General features: G+C 39.1%; 2 protein-coding genes across 2 annotated transcripts in view; both read left to right on the forward strand.

The window, feature by feature from the left end:
* LOC115080416 (proto-oncogene vav-like) overlaps nt 1–4,928 on the forward strand; it is a 54,840-nt gene extending 49,912 nt beyond the window's left edge. The window contains exons 3-7 of the mRNA XM_029584557.1: nt 394–452; nt 534–599; nt 687–795; nt 2,770–2,868; nt 4,878–4,928. Of these exons, the coding sequence (XP_029440417.1) occupies nt 394–452; nt 534–599; nt 687–795; nt 2,770–2,868; nt 4,878–4,928 (384 nt within the window). The remainder of the gene's footprint in view (nt 1–393; nt 453–533; nt 600–686; nt 796–2,769; nt 2,869–4,877) is intronic.
* A 19-nt stretch (nt 4,929–4,947) lies between these two features.
* LOC115080978 (proto-oncogene vav-like) lies at nt 4,948–15,074 on the forward strand. The gene is made up of 6 exons (XM_029585473.1): nt 4,948–4,984; nt 7,122–7,221; nt 8,733–8,828; nt 9,407–9,475; nt 9,900–9,986; nt 14,846–15,074. Exons 2-6 carry the CDS (start codon nt 7,210–7,212, stop codon nt 14,933–14,935), a joined length of 354 nt encoding a protein of 117 aa, XP_029441333.1. The 5' UTR covers nt 4,948–4,984; nt 7,122–7,209; the 3' UTR covers nt 14,936–15,074.
* The last annotated feature ends 839 nt before the right edge of the window (nt 15,075–15,913 follow it).

Here is a 15,913-nt window from a genome sequence, read left to right on the forward strand (position 1 = left end):
ACTTGCCTGTGATGGGCCATTGCTGGCGTGCGATCCCGTGGCCCAGCGGCAGTGGAGAGGCCTCTGGCCCCGGGATATACGTGCGTCCCGGGGCTTGTGCTCATCGCTGGGCCAATGCAAAATAGGATCGGCGCGTGCAGGAGCGGGTTTAAAAGGGTTAGGCGCATAACAGTTTTAAAATCTGCCCCTATGAGTAGAATTCTGGCAACTTATGTCCATTCATGAGGAAATTGAATTTTCAAATTTTTGTTTATAGTTTTACTTGTAAAAATCTCCATAAATGTTTGACAGATTTCTCTTCCTAAAGTCTCTCAATTATTTTCTCTTGCAGTTGAATTGTTTGATTTTGCAGGCATTATGAATGTGTTCAATAACAGGTTTCTCTGTCTGCAGGTCATCGATGCCTTATCAATATTATCATGGACCCAGCTGGCACAGAGTAAGGGTATTATGTAAGTAAAGTTCAGTGGTGAGAATGAGAATATAATCAGTTTATCAGCACTTAACCAAAATCCACAATATTCTCTTTTCAGTCCATTTCCCACCGAGGAAAGTATCGGCGATGATGAAGTCTACAATGGATTGTCAGATCAAATTGAGTAAGTGACCTGGTATTAAATCCTGAATGTTTTGGTGAATTATGTGTGATAGTCTCAGGTGCTGACCTAGTTTCCTTTCCTCACCAGTGAAACAGTGGAGGAAGATGATGACTTGTATGACTGTGTGGAGACTGATGAGAATGAAGGGGATGACATCTATGAAGACCTGATGAAGACGGAGGTTGCTGTCCTACCTGTAAGTGTAGTTATTCAAGATCCCCCTCAGAAAGAGCTGGTGCAATATTTCATATTATATATATATATATATATATATATATACATATTAGAAGTATGCATTATCCAATTCACTGATTGCACATAAACAATGCGAATTATATCTTTCATGCTTTCATTATTTTTATATTAGGTCATTTGAAAGTATCGGCAATTAATTTTTTCAAAGCTGTTTCTTTGTAAGTAAAAAAGAATTCATGTGAGGTAAAATAAAAACTTAGCTTGCCATTCAAATTATGCATTTGACCTCATATGAATTACTTTTATTTGCAAAGAAAACTTCCCAGAAAATAATTGCTGATACTTTCAAATGGCCTATGATTAAAATAATGAAAGCATGCCATATTGTTTATGTGCAATCAGTGCATTAGATGATGTCATACTTCTAATGTATATATCATTTGAAATATTGCACCAACTTTTTGAGGGGGATCTTGAATAATTATTTTTAGATATTTTCCTCTCTGGGATCAACTTATTTTCAGAATTGCTACCTGTAAGTGTTATAAGCCATGCCCAGAAATTAAATCAATATACAGAAAAAGGTTGGAGAAATGTCTAGATTCATTCTAAAACTGTGCATCTGTAATAATGGTCAGAGAGGATTAAAGTGAGGCCAGTGCTTTGTGGGAAATCAGATCAGACAGGATAAGAAGAGCTTGCATTGTATTACCTGTACTTGTCAGCTCTGTTCTCAGTAACCCAACAGCTTTAATTTAGACTTTTTAAATATAGACATTTTCATTCAATAAATGTTGAGCCAGGCCTAATGGCTGCTTAGGGCTCTGGATTTGATTCCCAGGATCAGCCAGGACTGAGGTGTTGTAATGGCGATGTTTGCAGCCTTTGGGTGAGGGGGGGGAGGGGATTGTCGTTCTGCAATGGATTTAGGGCCATGACTGGCAGGTTCTGGAAAGAACCCAAATGGCAGGCCCCCAGCCAAACATAAGAGCTGCCATACTGAGTAGGTTAAGGTCCATCAAGTCCAGTATTCTGTTTTTCAACAGTGGCCAATCCAGGTCACAAGAACCTGACAGGATCCCAAATAGAGATAGATTCAATGCTGCTTATTCCCAGGGATAAGCAATGGCTTCCCTAAGTCTAGCTGGCTATTAGTTTATGGACTTTTCCTCCAGAAACTTGTCCAAACCTTTTTTGAACTCAGCTTTGCTAACTGCCATTATCACATTGCCCTGCAGTAAATTCAGAACTTAATTGTGTATTGAGTGAAAACATTTTTTTTCAGATTTGTTTGAAATGTGCTACTTACAACCTCTTGGAGTGTCCATAGACTATTACTACAATGACTGGACCTAAAGTCAGCTGGGAGGAGCTATAAAATACTTATTTTATTTATTTATTAAGCTCTTGTATACAGTCATTCAGTCTAGCCATCACAACGGTTTCCATGTATAAAGCATAAATAACAATAACTTAGTGATTATTCCTAAAATATGGTAAATAAAAACAAAATAAACAGTAGGCAAATAAAACACAAAATACAATCATATAAAAAAAAACAAATTAAAATACTTAATTTTTAAAAACTGAGAGGGAGAAATCTATAGCACTTTAAGTGCCTCAAGTTATGTAAAATACATAAAATAGTATAAAATAGCTTAGTCATTCCCTCCGAATGTGGTTCTGAAAAGCCAGGTTTTCAAATTCTTTTTGAATGATTTTTTCTGCTCGGGTCCTTAACTCAACAGGCATCTTGTTCCATAGTTTTGGGCCAGCGAGGGAGATACTTCTCTCTTACTTGACTAAGATGAGCTGATTTAACTGAGGGTATTAGCATTGTGTAGGAGAAAAAATTAGATAAATATAATGCATAATGAAAGTGAAATTATGTAAATAATGTCTGTCAATGAAACCTTAGTAAAATGGATGCCAAGTATGCAAACATGACTCTAAGTTGTAATTCCCATAACTTCAGCAGAAAATGACAGAATTAGACAAGAGGAAACTTGCTGCCTACAGGAGATCTGGCCAAACTGAGCAGAAGTATACAAGTACTCTAGAATCCATCTATCTGGTAAGATCCCTCACAGACTTTCTATGCTTTAACCAGGAAGATGGATGACTAGTCAGGGAAAAGGTTCATGTGGGGCCATGACCACTTAACTCTTAACACTCAGAAGATGTTCTCATTCCATTTGAATTATTTTATGTACTTAATGTCTGTGAACTGCCCTAGAAATAATTTAATAGAGGAGGCAAGCTTACAGTTCAGAAGGGCCTCCTGCAGAAAAGGGTCTTCACGGTCTGACATCTTTTAAGGAATTAACAATGATGACTTAGCAGGGTGAGGGCTCTGCAGACTACCAGTTCAGACATGGACAGAAGCAGCTTGAGTGGTCTGCAAAGCTTATCAGTTTATAACCTTGTCTCCATTCATCCATGGCCTTTGAGTATTGTGCACAGTTTGGGTAACCCCATCTCAAAGAAGATAGAGCAGAGTGAAGAATGAAAAACGGAAGGGCAGCAAAAAATTATTAGTCATGGAAAGGCTAAACAGCCTGGAGGAAGGAAGCGGCTGAAAGAGGTTTTAAAATCATGAGGGTTAACAGGAAACAATTATTTACCCTTCACAAAATAATGCTAGGACTCGCGGACACCATGGGGCCTTACTAAAGTAGCTGGAGAGTCCACCAGTCTGAGCACCCTGGCTCAAATGGATCCAGCATTGGCATCCAGGAGTGCTGTGGGGCTGCTTTAACTTTAGGACTCCCAGAAAGCAGCCGGATAACTGATAACTGGCATATTCAGCGGTTGCATCTGTGCCACCAAATATTCCCGAAACGTTAGGCAAGATGAGTTTATCCGACTAGCTTATGGCAGCCGCCCAGCAGCTGAGAATGGATCCCATGAAACTCACTGGTAAAAAAAACCACATTTAAGCTTTTTTCCCAAAGCACAAATGACTGCATTTCCTGCCAGAGATCACCTTCCCTTCCATTGTCTTGACAAATCATTTTTTCTTCACAGTACTTTATGAACCCACTTCAGCGGTTCTTTAAAAATCCAGGACATGGAAAACATTTTTATCAATCTTGAGGTAAAGCATTCTTCCTTTACACATTTGAATAAATCTGTTCTTTTTTTTACAGAAAGCATTTAGATTGGAAACTTCTTTTGTATGAGAAGGTTTGCTCTTTCTTCAAGAGTTCAGTAATGGATGAAGCAAACCTGAGGTATGTGCCAGTTCATTATAAGCATGGGAGGGAGAATAAGCCACCCTAGGCTACTTGTATGATCTTAAAACAGTTTTATTGGAAACAATGTAGTGAGTGCAAGTGTTTTGCTAGTACAGTCTCTATGTCCAGATCATGCTAGATTTCCATGTTAGCTGTTGAGGTTTGGATTTTATGTGGCTGTGTGTATTTGGGGGTAGGTAATCATCCTATGATCTTGCAAACACTTCAGTGTTTGTCACAGTAATCAAAGCAAAACTGCAAGAATGTTTCTGCTGTGATATTGTGCCCCTCCAAAACTAGCCACGAGATTGCAGCTGCTTGTTGTGCGGTTCTTTAAGGGAAGACCATGGATATGCATAGCTGCTTCTCTGACCTAATTCTGCTCCAGGCATGTCCACAAAATACTTGGGCTAAAGTCTGCACATTAATGATACATGCATATGGAGGGTAGGCAATAATGAAGAGCCCATCTGTGTGAAGTGAATCAGAGATCCCCCCTCATTGCTCACCCAATGTCTAAACTAAGGTTGCTAGTTGTATATTGTAATTTGTGCTGAATTTAATATGCATTTTATTGTAACATACTATAGCCACCACTGGAATAGCAAGAGGTAAATGAGATTTAAATAAACATAGTACAGAAAACCTTACTGCGCTGGGTCGGAAAGTGAAAGCTATGATGACCATAATCTCCTGAAGTCAATATGTCAATGACTACAGTCCTGGTTTTTGTGATGGGAAACACACTGCTGTGAAGAGGTGTTGGAATGCTTTACCTGATATAAAAATCACCATTGCTGCAAGCTTACAGGGATGAAATGCTTGCATGTTTGTGTTTTGTTTCTAGGATATTCTGAATGTTCCCACCGATACTTCCTTGAAGATCTCAAGAACTTGATTTCTGTGAACCACCTCCCAGAACCTCTATCAGGTTTTCATCAAATACAAGGAGAGGTGAAGCTCCCAAGACACTTTGTTCATTTGCTGTACCCCTGCACAATAACTGATGTCACCATTACTCTCTGGAGAGGGTCAAGGAGGCACAAGATGTTTCATTAGGTCACTGGTTACTGTTGGAGATACCGCTAACAATATAAATAGAAACAGAGAAATGACCGCAGAAGAAAGAGAAAAGGACCAACGGTCCATCCAGTCTGCCCAGCAAGCTTATGATAGTTTCTACCATGCCATTACAAGCCACCTCTATAATCAGTTTCCCAGACCGTCAAAGCCAGGGCCCTTGTTGGTTGCTGTTTGAGTCCAATTCCCCGTTACCTCCTGCCATTGAAGCAGAGAGCACTGTTGGAGTTGCATCAGTCTCAGGCTTATTGATTAAGATAGTAAGATACAAGTGTCATCTCATTAGCATAGGGCAGGTGCACTTGGGGCCAGAATCCTCCCTGCAGTAAATACTAACAAACTCCTAACTACTATCCACCTTGCCCTGAACACAGCGAAAACCGAAACTTATACTAATCTCACCTCAGTCACCCCCCACTAATCCCATTCTCCCAACAGGTACGAGACCTAGGGGTGTGGTCATCCTGGATAATCACATCAACCTTAAGAAATTCATAAGCAACACACTAAAAGACTGTTTCTTTAATTTACACACACTAAAAAAAAACTTAGACCCTTACTTCACCCCCCAGATTTCTGTACAGTATCCAAACGACTATATTCTCCAAACTCGATTACTGTAACTCTCCTAGGCCTACCAAAAACTCTATCCACCCTTTACAAATACTACAAAGCACAGCTGCCCAGATTCTAACCGAACACAACAGCAGTACTAAAGGAACTACATTGGCTCCCAATTGCATCCCGCATTCAATACAAGACCCTCTCTCTCTCATACACAAAGCACTGTACAATCCAGAGATGAACTGGCTCAATGACTCTCTTAGCTTCCACCAGGCTACTAACCCACCAGACACCAATACCTCGCCACCATTTAGAGACCTCCTCCCCCCCAAATCAACCTGGCCTCCACTAGAGCACGTGCGCTCTCGGTCCGCTGGTCCTACCCTTGGAATACAATGCCAGTTGAGCTGTACCAGGAAGACTGCCGAAAAACATTCAAACAAAAACTTAAGACGTGGCTGTTCACAAATGCCTACACCTAGCACCAATCAGCCTACAGTCCTGCCCATTTCACACCTATCTTCCCCCAAAAGCTCTCTACCCCGAATATCTCAGTCCTTCCACTCAGCCGAACCCTTCCTATCCTTTCCTAATTTGTTATGGATATGTTTTCCGCAAGGTATACAACACTTAGCTTAAATATTCCATTTTGTCCCTTCTGCAACCTGTATAGAATCAGTTTTGTATATAATTCTACAGTTCAATGTATATAATCCCTGTATATATTTCACCCAGTTCACCTTGTATATAGTTCTCCCAGTTGCAGTTTATGATATCTACTTATCCTTGCCTGTTCTATGTCAGACGCATTACATGCGTAAGTTACTGTTATACTGTAAACCGATATATCATTGATGAATGTCGGTATATAAAAACCAATAAATAAATAAGTGAACATGTGAATAAGTGAAATAAGCATGTCTGGCATAGCGCTCTTGCTATAGAATTTACCACCCTTTACTGAAATAGCAGGAAGCTTCTCTGTTTTCCTGCCCATAGTAACATAAAACATGATGGCAAATAAAGACCATCTAGTCTGCTCATTCTCACCAACTGCTCAGCTCTCCAATCCCTACCACTCCCTCAGATCTCGTGTGCTTATCCCATGCTTGCTTGAATTCTGATCCTGTCCTTGTCTCCACCATTCCTCGGGGAGGCCACTCCATGCATCCACCACCCTATTTCCTTGGGTTATTCTTTCACCCTCATTCCAAACCATCTTTTCCATTGCATCCTGTGCATTGATATATCTGAGGTATTTCAATATCTGTATCAAATTTCCCTTTTTCCTCCAGGGAATACATGTTTAGATCTTTAAGTATGTCCTCATATGCTTTATGATGAAGATTGTTGGCTATTTTAATAGCTTTCTTCTGGACTTACTATTCTTCTGTAAATCTCTTCTTTCATCTGTTAAAGTAACAATATCACTTCACTAATTTCCTAGATTTTTGCTTTATGGGAGATACTGCAGTCAGGTTGAATTTGCAACAAAGCACCTGGACCAGACAGCCTGTACCCGGGAAGACCTGCGAATGAAGTTGGAGGTCAGAGTTCCTTCTGAAACCCTGTCCATAGCTGATCTCATTCATGTAGCTTTCTTAAAAGGCTAAACTTCTTAAATTATTGAAAAACTTATATTCCTTTTTTAGTCAATGAGGAAAGATCATGAAGAAAAGAAATGTCATGTTAATAGCTTAGGTTCTTTCCAATGGAATGTCTGTCTGATAGTGAATGATTGTGGCTTTGAATAGATATTCTCAAGCTTTATAGCATGATGGCAAGTTATTCACTTTACATTTATATGGACCATAGCGAGATTCTTGCATCTCAGCTGTTATACTAATCATAAGAAATTGTATCACAGATTTATTTATTTTTCTATACTGAGGATCATCGTACATATCACACCAGTTTACATAGTGATAGAGGGGTCTATCGATGTAGACTTCCTATTTTACATTAGAGCTTCGCGAGCTTATTGCGCTTTGTAACATTATTTCATTATACATTGTACAATAAACTAGGTAGGTTTTTACATTGAGAATAGTAACTTTTTGCATTGAGATTAGTTAGTAACTTTTTGGATTGAGATTAGTAGCTTTTTGCAGTGACTTTTATGACTTAGCATAGGATCTTTGTGGTTGTCGGATGATTGGTCTGTGTGGAACTATGTATGTGGTATAAGGTTTGTATTGTTGGGGTTGACCACAATGAGGGCTAACGCAGTTCTGTGGAAGATGTTGTGGGATGTAGTGGGCAGAGGGGGGGGGGGAAAGATGTGAGAAGGGGATTTAGTTTTGTGAGTTGAGTGGGGGGTGGTTGGATAAGCTTTTTTGAAGAGCCATGTTTTCAGGTCCTTTTTGAACATTTGGGTTGTGGGATTGAGTCTTAGTTGGGATTATATTCTGACCATGGACAATTGATGCTACCAAGGACCATGGGGGAAATTGATATGACTTGTTAAATGCTCTCCATGAAGGAGTCACTGCGATGGTTTCTAAACTTGCATAGGGAAATTGATAACTCAGTATATTGTGACCGAGAGAGTTGATACTTCCAAGGGTCAATGTACAATAAATTGATGCAAACTGGGCTATATGCTGACCAGGAGAGAGTTGATAATTCCAAGGGTCAATTGATGCAACTTGGACTATAATCTGACCAAGAAAAGAGTTAATACTTCTAAGGTTGTATATCTTGCTCTATTTGTTTAATGTCTGCTTTATATATGTTACGTGTTTATTATTTTAATATTTTCTATTCTATACTTTGCCTAGCATGTTTGGGCACTATAGGTGGAAAATAAATGTTAAATAAACTATATTTTCCATACAGGAAAATTGATGTCCTAGGTTCTGTACTGAGCCATAGATCAATGGGCTTTGTGTTAACTATGTGGTAAAAGGGTTGTTCGCAAAAATCTGTACTCGTTATAAAACATAACTTTTCCTAAATGAATAAAGTTAATCACTCGGTCTGGGCTTCTTTGCTTTTGGTTCTAGCACTGTTTTTGTTTTCTTATAAGCAATAAAATCAGATTTTTCTTTTTATGCAGGAATGTTCTACAAGAGCCAATAATGGAAGATTCACTCTGCGAGATTTGCTAATGGTCCCCATGCAGAGGGTGCTTAAATACCCCTTGCTCCTTCAGGTAGGAGGGCACTGAACCAAATGCAAAGTGAGAAACTGGGGGATGGGTGATTTGATGGAGGTTCTGCCCAAAAGGGTTTGCATTCTCGCACAAAAGGGCAAAGAGAAGATGTTATCCATGGAGGCAGCCATAGCTTGCCAGCCTCATGCCTTGAAGGAGAAGTCAGTTTCAGTTCTCAAGAAGCAGGTATATGTTTTGGAACAATTTAGATGGGGCTTGCTGGTCTGGAGATACTGCAAGCAAACTTTCCGAGGCAGAGTGCACTTTTTCTGTTTCTGTGCTCTGGGGTCTGTATCCCTCCACAGTCACAATTGATGGATACACAAGATCTGCAAACTATGTGGGCATTTTAAAAATTGTCCTTTTGCTTCCAATTTAAATATTTTTATTGAATTAAGAACAATGTACAACATACAGAATAAACTTTCAGTAGTGCCTGGGTGTTTCTTCTCCAGGTTGCTACCTTTTGACATAATATAATCTCCCACCAAGCAGTCCACCCCTCTCCCCCAACCTATAACCCTACGGTTGATATTCTAGACTCTAAGATGTGCTGATAGATGCATCCCTGTTTGTAGGAGTTGGCAAAACACACCACAGATGCTACAGAAAAGGACAACCTACGATTAGCTTTGGATGCTATGAGAGTAAGGACTGTTTTTCTGTAACCTCATAGGTTTTTTTTTGTTTTTTTGGGGGGGGGGGGAGAGATGGGGTAAAAATAGAATGGGATAGGGAATGCAAGAAGGGTGAAATTGTAATACTTGTTTTATTTGTAGTTCCATTTATGTACTGCTATTCAGCAAACCTCAATCCAAAGTGGCTAGGGGGGAGGTGGAGGGTTAGTCACCCGAGGGTAACAGAAGACAACAGTTTGCTGACAACATAACGTCTTGTTAGCAAGCCTGTAAAAATGAAGAGATGCAGTAGATTGACTCCTTACACCTAAGGAGTAAGGAGTCAATCTAAGGTCAGCAGGGGTACGGCAGATACAGGGTGAGACCGGCTTGAACTGACCATACTGCTCACTGATCTTTGCCGTCTTCTCATCTGCTACTATTTTCTGTTTAGGATTTAGCTCAGTGCATAAATGAAGTTAAGCGAGATAACGAGACCCTGAAGCAGATCACTCATTTCCAGTTGTCCATCGAGAACCTAGTAAGTGATGGGCAGGGAAGCAGCAAGTTCCTTTTTTCATTATCCTAAAACATAATATTCTGCTGAGATCCGAGGCTATGTTCAGACTGTGTGCTTTGAGTGTTTTACAGAGACATTGTGCATATATTTTCATGTGAGAGCCAAGGCTATGTTCAGACTGTGTGCTTTGAGTGTGTTTTACAGAGACATTGTGCATATATTTTCATGTGAGAGCTGAGGCTCTGTTCAGACTCTGTGCTTTGAGTGTGTTTTGCAGAGACATTGTGCATATATTTTCATGAGAGCGCCAAGGCTATGTTCAGACCATCTGCTGAGAGCCAAGGCTATGTTCAGACTGCTCTGTTTTACAGCGACATTGTGCATATATTTTCATTGTATGAGCCAAGGCTATGTTCACTGTGTGCTTTGAGTGTATTTTACAGAGACAATATGCATATATTTTCATGTGAGAGCAGAGACTATGTTCAAACCATCTGCTGAGAGCCGAGGCTATGTTCACTGTGTGCTTTGAGTGTATTTTACAGAGACAATATGCATATATTTTCATGTGAGAGCAGAGACTATGTTCAAACCATCTGCTGAGAGCCAAGGCTATGTTCAGACTGTGCTCTGAGTGTATTTTAGAGACATTGTGCATATATTTTCATTCTATGAGCCCAGGCTTTGTTCAGACTGTGTGCTCTGAGCGTATTTTAGTGACATTGTGCATATATTTTCATTCTATGAGCCAAGGCTATGTTCAGACTGTGTGCTCTGAGTGTATTTTAGAGACATTGTGCATATATTTTCATTCTGAGCCAAGGCTTTGTTCAGACTCTGTGCTTGAGTGTATTTTACAGAGACGTTCTTCTGCATATATTTTCATTCTGAGCCAAGGCTATGTTCAGACTGTGTGCTTTGAGTGTATTTTACAGAGACGTTCTGCATATATTTTCATTCTGAGCCAAGGCTATGTTCAGACTGTGTGCTTTGAGTGTATTTTACAGAGACATTGTGCATATATTTTCATTCTATGAGCCAAGGCTATGTTCACACTGTGTGCTTTGAATGTTTTACAGAGACGTTCTGCATATATTTTCATTCTATGAGCCAAGGCTATGTTCACACTGTGTGCTTTGAATGTTTTACAGAGACATTGTGCATATATTTTCATTCTATGAGCCAAGGCTATGTTCACACTGTGTGCTCTGAGTGTGTTTTACAGAGACATTGTGTATATATTTTCATTCTGAGCCAAGGCTATGTTCACACTGTGTGCTTTGAATGTTTTACAGAGACGTTCTGCATATATTTTCATTCTATGAGCCAAGGCTTTGTTCAGACTGTGTGCTCAGTGTGTTTTACAGAGGCGTTCTGCATATATTTTCATTGTAAGAGCCATGGCTATGTTAAGACTGTGTGCTCTGAGTGTATTTTACAGAGACGTTCTGCATATTTATTTATTTATTTATTTAAAGAATTTATATACCGGGGTTCCTGTATAGTATACATATCACCCCGGTTTACAAGGAACCATAACTATCGCTAAGGAAACAATCATTTAGCGGTTTACATTGAACATTTAGCGGTTTACATTGAACATAGTTAATTTGAGAAAACATAATGAAACATAAATAAACATAGATAAACATAAATGAACATAAATAGTTAATTTGAGAAAGTATATAAAATGGTTAACCAGTTAGTAACTAAAAATACTATAAAATATGCATATATTTTCATTGTAAGAGCCATGGCTATGTTAAGACTGTGTGCTCTGAGTGTATTTTACAGAGGCGTTCTGCATATATTTTCATTGTATGAGCCAAGGCTATGTTCAGACTGTATGCTCTGAGTGTGTTTTACAGAGACATTGTGCATATATTTCCATTCTATGAGCCAAGGCTATGTTCAGACTGTGTGCTTTGAGTGTATTTTACAGAGACATTGTGCATATATTTTCATTCTGAGCCAAGGCTATGTTCAGACTGTGTGCTTTGAGTGTATTTTAGAGACATTGTGCATATATTTTCATTCTATGAGCCAAGGCTATGTTCACACTGTGCTTTGTGTTTTACAGAGGCGTTCTGCATATATTTCATTCTATGAGCCAAGGCTATGTTCAAACCATCTGCTGAGATCCGAGGCTATGTTCAGACTGTGTGCTTTGAGTGTATTTTAGAGACATTGTGCATATATTTTCATTGTATGAGCCAAGGCTATGTTCAGACTGTGTGCTTTGAGTGTATTTTAGAGACATTGTGCATATATTTTCATTGTATGAGCCAAGGCTATGTTCAGACTGTGTGCTCTGTGTTTTACAGAGACATTGTGGATATATTTTCATTCTGAGCCAAGGCTATGTTCAGACTGTGTGCTTTGAGTGTATTTTACAGAGACATTGTGCATATATTTTCATTCTGAGCCAAGGCTATGTTCAGACTGTGTGCTTTGAGTGTATTTTACAGAGACATTGTGCATATATTTTCATTCTGAGGCAAGGCTATGTTCAGACTGTGTGCTTTGTGTTTTACAGAGGCGTTCTGCATATATTTTCATTCTATGAGCCAAGGCTATGTTCAGACTGTGTGCTCTGAGTGTGTTTTACAGAGACATTGTGCATATATTTTCATTCTATGAGCCAAGGCTATGTTCAAACCATCTGCTGAGATCCGAGGCTATGTTCAGACTGTGTGCTCAGAGTGTGTTTTACAGAGACATTGTGCATATATTTTCATTGTATGAGCCAAGGCTATGTTCAGACTGTGTGCTTTGAGTGTGTTTTACAGAGACATTGTGCATATATTTTCATTCTATGAGCCAAGGCTATGTTCAGACTGTGTGCTCTGTGTTTTATAGAGACATTGTGCATATATTTTCATTCTATGAGCCAAGGCTATGTTCACACTGTGTGCTCTGAGTGTGTTTTACAGAGACATTGTGCATATATTTTCATTCTGAGCCAAGGCTATGTTCAGACTGTGTGCTTTGAGTGTATTTTAGAGACATTGTGCTATATTTTCATTGTATGAGCCAAGGCTATGTTCAGACTGTGTGCTCTGTGTTTTACAGAGACGTGGATATATTTTCATTCTGAGCCAAGGCTATGTTCAGACTGTGTGCTTTGAGTGTATTTTACAGAGACATTGTGGATATATTTTCATTCTGAGCCAAGGCTATGTTCAGACTGTGTGCTTTGTGTATTTTACAGAGACATTGTGCATATATTTCATTCTATGAGCCAAGGCTATGTTCAAACCATCTGCTGAGATCCGAGGCTATGTTTGACTGTGTGCTTTGGGTGTTAGAGACAGTATGCATGTATTTTCACTTTTTAATTTGCTGTTTGAAAAGTACCACAAACTTTTATACCTCCTTTCCATGCAGATACTTTTCCCATAGAAAGTAACAGGTTTGAAAATGTAATCTATGCATGTTATTTACTAACTGCACTTAAACGCAACTGCAGGAATCCTCTTTATATGCTACAAACTCTGCTTAGTCACATTCAGGGAGTGCGATATTGAGTCTACCAGTTAGTGTAACCCCATTAATGCGGGACATGAAATACTGAGAGGCTGATACCAGTAGGAGCCTAGTGTCAGTGTCTCGGGTTTTAAGGTTTAAGCATTGTGAGTGTATGGGTCCTAGGCTAGATGCAGACAGGGTGGTGTTTCTCTTGAGCTGGACAGGGAGGCCACCTACTCAGGACTCTCTTCTAGCTCCTGCAGTCAAGGTTCCACCCTTAACCAAACACCATACCAGTTTTTCTTAAATAAAACTTATTTCTAGGGTACCGGTACAGCAACTATTTACAAATGTAAAAAAAAAAAATGGTATCACAAATTAGCTGAATTAATCAAAGTTTACAATCTTCAGAGCCCAGATACAATTTCAAACTTCAAATACAATTAACAATAGGGTTTAAAGAAGTTTTCCAAATCTTCTCACTCCTCCTCCAAATGCACTTAAAATATTTCTCACATTTATTTATTTAATTTATTATTGAGTTTTATATCCCATCATTTGGTTTTGCCATCACAACGGTATACAATTTTCGATGGGATACATAAGTTGATGAGTTAACATATACATTAAGAACAGAATAGCAGTTAGTGTAGCATACATTAGATAGGGAGTTAGCATAAACATTAGGAATGCCGCTGGGAAAGAGATACGTGACCATATATAAGAACTAGTCTTATTCTGAGAGCAGAGGTGGCATAGAAAGGACTGAACAGTCCTAATGAAGGTGGATTTGGGGATATTTTCAGTCACTTATATACATTTACTTTATGCAGAATTTCAAAGGCAAACTGTGTATTCTTTGAGAGAGAGGATGTAAAGGGCACGCACTGAGAGGGGAAATAGCCCACACTGTGTCTTCTTTGAGAGAGAGAATGTAGAGGACGTATACTTAGTCTGTGAGCTCTACACCTGCTGTTTGTGTGGGTAGCAAGAAGCAAAACAGCTCCTGTAGCTTTGAAAACCCAAGGTAGATGCACATTTGTTCCTCCTCTCATGTAAACAGAGAACTTGGTAACCCAGCCTGCATACTATGGGAGCTGGCTTGAGTTTTTGCCAGGTAGAGGAAGACGGCGTTTAGTCAGGAAATTTTACCAGGATAACAGCTTTTGGAAATTCTCATGTTAACTATAAAGTGTGCTTAGAAATGTTAATATGAAAGGGATGTTTCACCAGAGTAAATATTTTTCTTTCTGAATATGCCATCATGGCAGGCATTGAAAGGAGAAGACCGTATGGCTGCTACAATTTTGTGCGGTGCTTCGGAATAAGATACTGTGGACATTAATAATGGAACACAGCTCTTACTATCCCTTGAGTCATTTTGATGACATTTCTTTCCTATTTTGCACCAGAATGAATCATTGGCGCACTATGGGAGACCAAAGATAGATGGGGAGCTGAAGATTACAAGTGCTGAGAAACGCTCAAAAATGGATCGGTAAGTCTAAAGAGAGCAATCCTGGCATATCAGGGAACCTGCATGGCAGCAACTTTCTGGAGGATTATAAAAGTTCTCACCCCTGAGGAAGCTGTCTTCAGTGAAACACTGGCCGTGTTGGGCTTATTTTATCACTAACTCACTCATCACTGACTGGGATTGTGGTTATTGGGTTCATATACTCTAAAAATAGTGCTTTAAAAAATGTTCTGAACTACAAGTGGATGATAGACCTGTCTGGGTGGTCCTAGCTTGTTAAAGCAGACATGTTGTCAAGCTTGCTGACACCTGTTTATAGCAATATACACTTTATTACTGTCAACCAAAGTCTTATTTCAAATCATTTTTATTGGGTGGTCTCCATTATTTTTGTTCTTTATGTGGTATTTATTTTTTTGGTATTTATTTTTGGACCTTTATTTGTTTTGAGCTATACAATAAATACACCATATCTATATCTCTCTGTCAGAAACGCTGATGTGCGTTGACCTTATGTTTCTATGACCTGAAAACTGAAAAATGACATTGCAGACCTATTAATTTGTAAACTATCATTAAAACCATCTATGGTACCTAAAGACTGGAGAGTTGACAATATATAGCAAATTTTTTAAAAAGGGATCAAGAGGTGATCCAGGAAATTACAGGCCTGAGTCTGATGTCTGTGCCAGGCAAAATGGTAGAAACTATCATAAAGAACAAAATTGCTGAACATATATAGGCATAGTTTAATGGTACAAAGCCAACATGGGTTTTGCTACATTTTTTGAGGTCGTAGATAAACCTCATAAATTTGCTACATTTTTTGAGGTCGTAGATAAACCTTTGGATAAAGGTGATACAGTGTATCTGGATTTCCAGAAAGCATTTGACAAAGTCCCTCATGAGACTTCTTAGGAAATTAAAAAGTCATGGGATGGGGCAGTGTCCTATTGTGGATTGGGAACTGGTTAAAAGATAGAAAACAGAGTAAAGCTAAATG

This window comes from Rhinatrema bivittatum, chromosome 19 (genome assembly GCF_901001135.1).
Source record: "Rhinatrema bivittatum chromosome 19, aRhiBiv1.1, whole genome shotgun sequence".
NCBI classification, from domain to species: Eukaryota; Metazoa; Chordata; class Amphibia; order Gymnophiona; family Rhinatrematidae; genus Rhinatrema; species Rhinatrema bivittatum.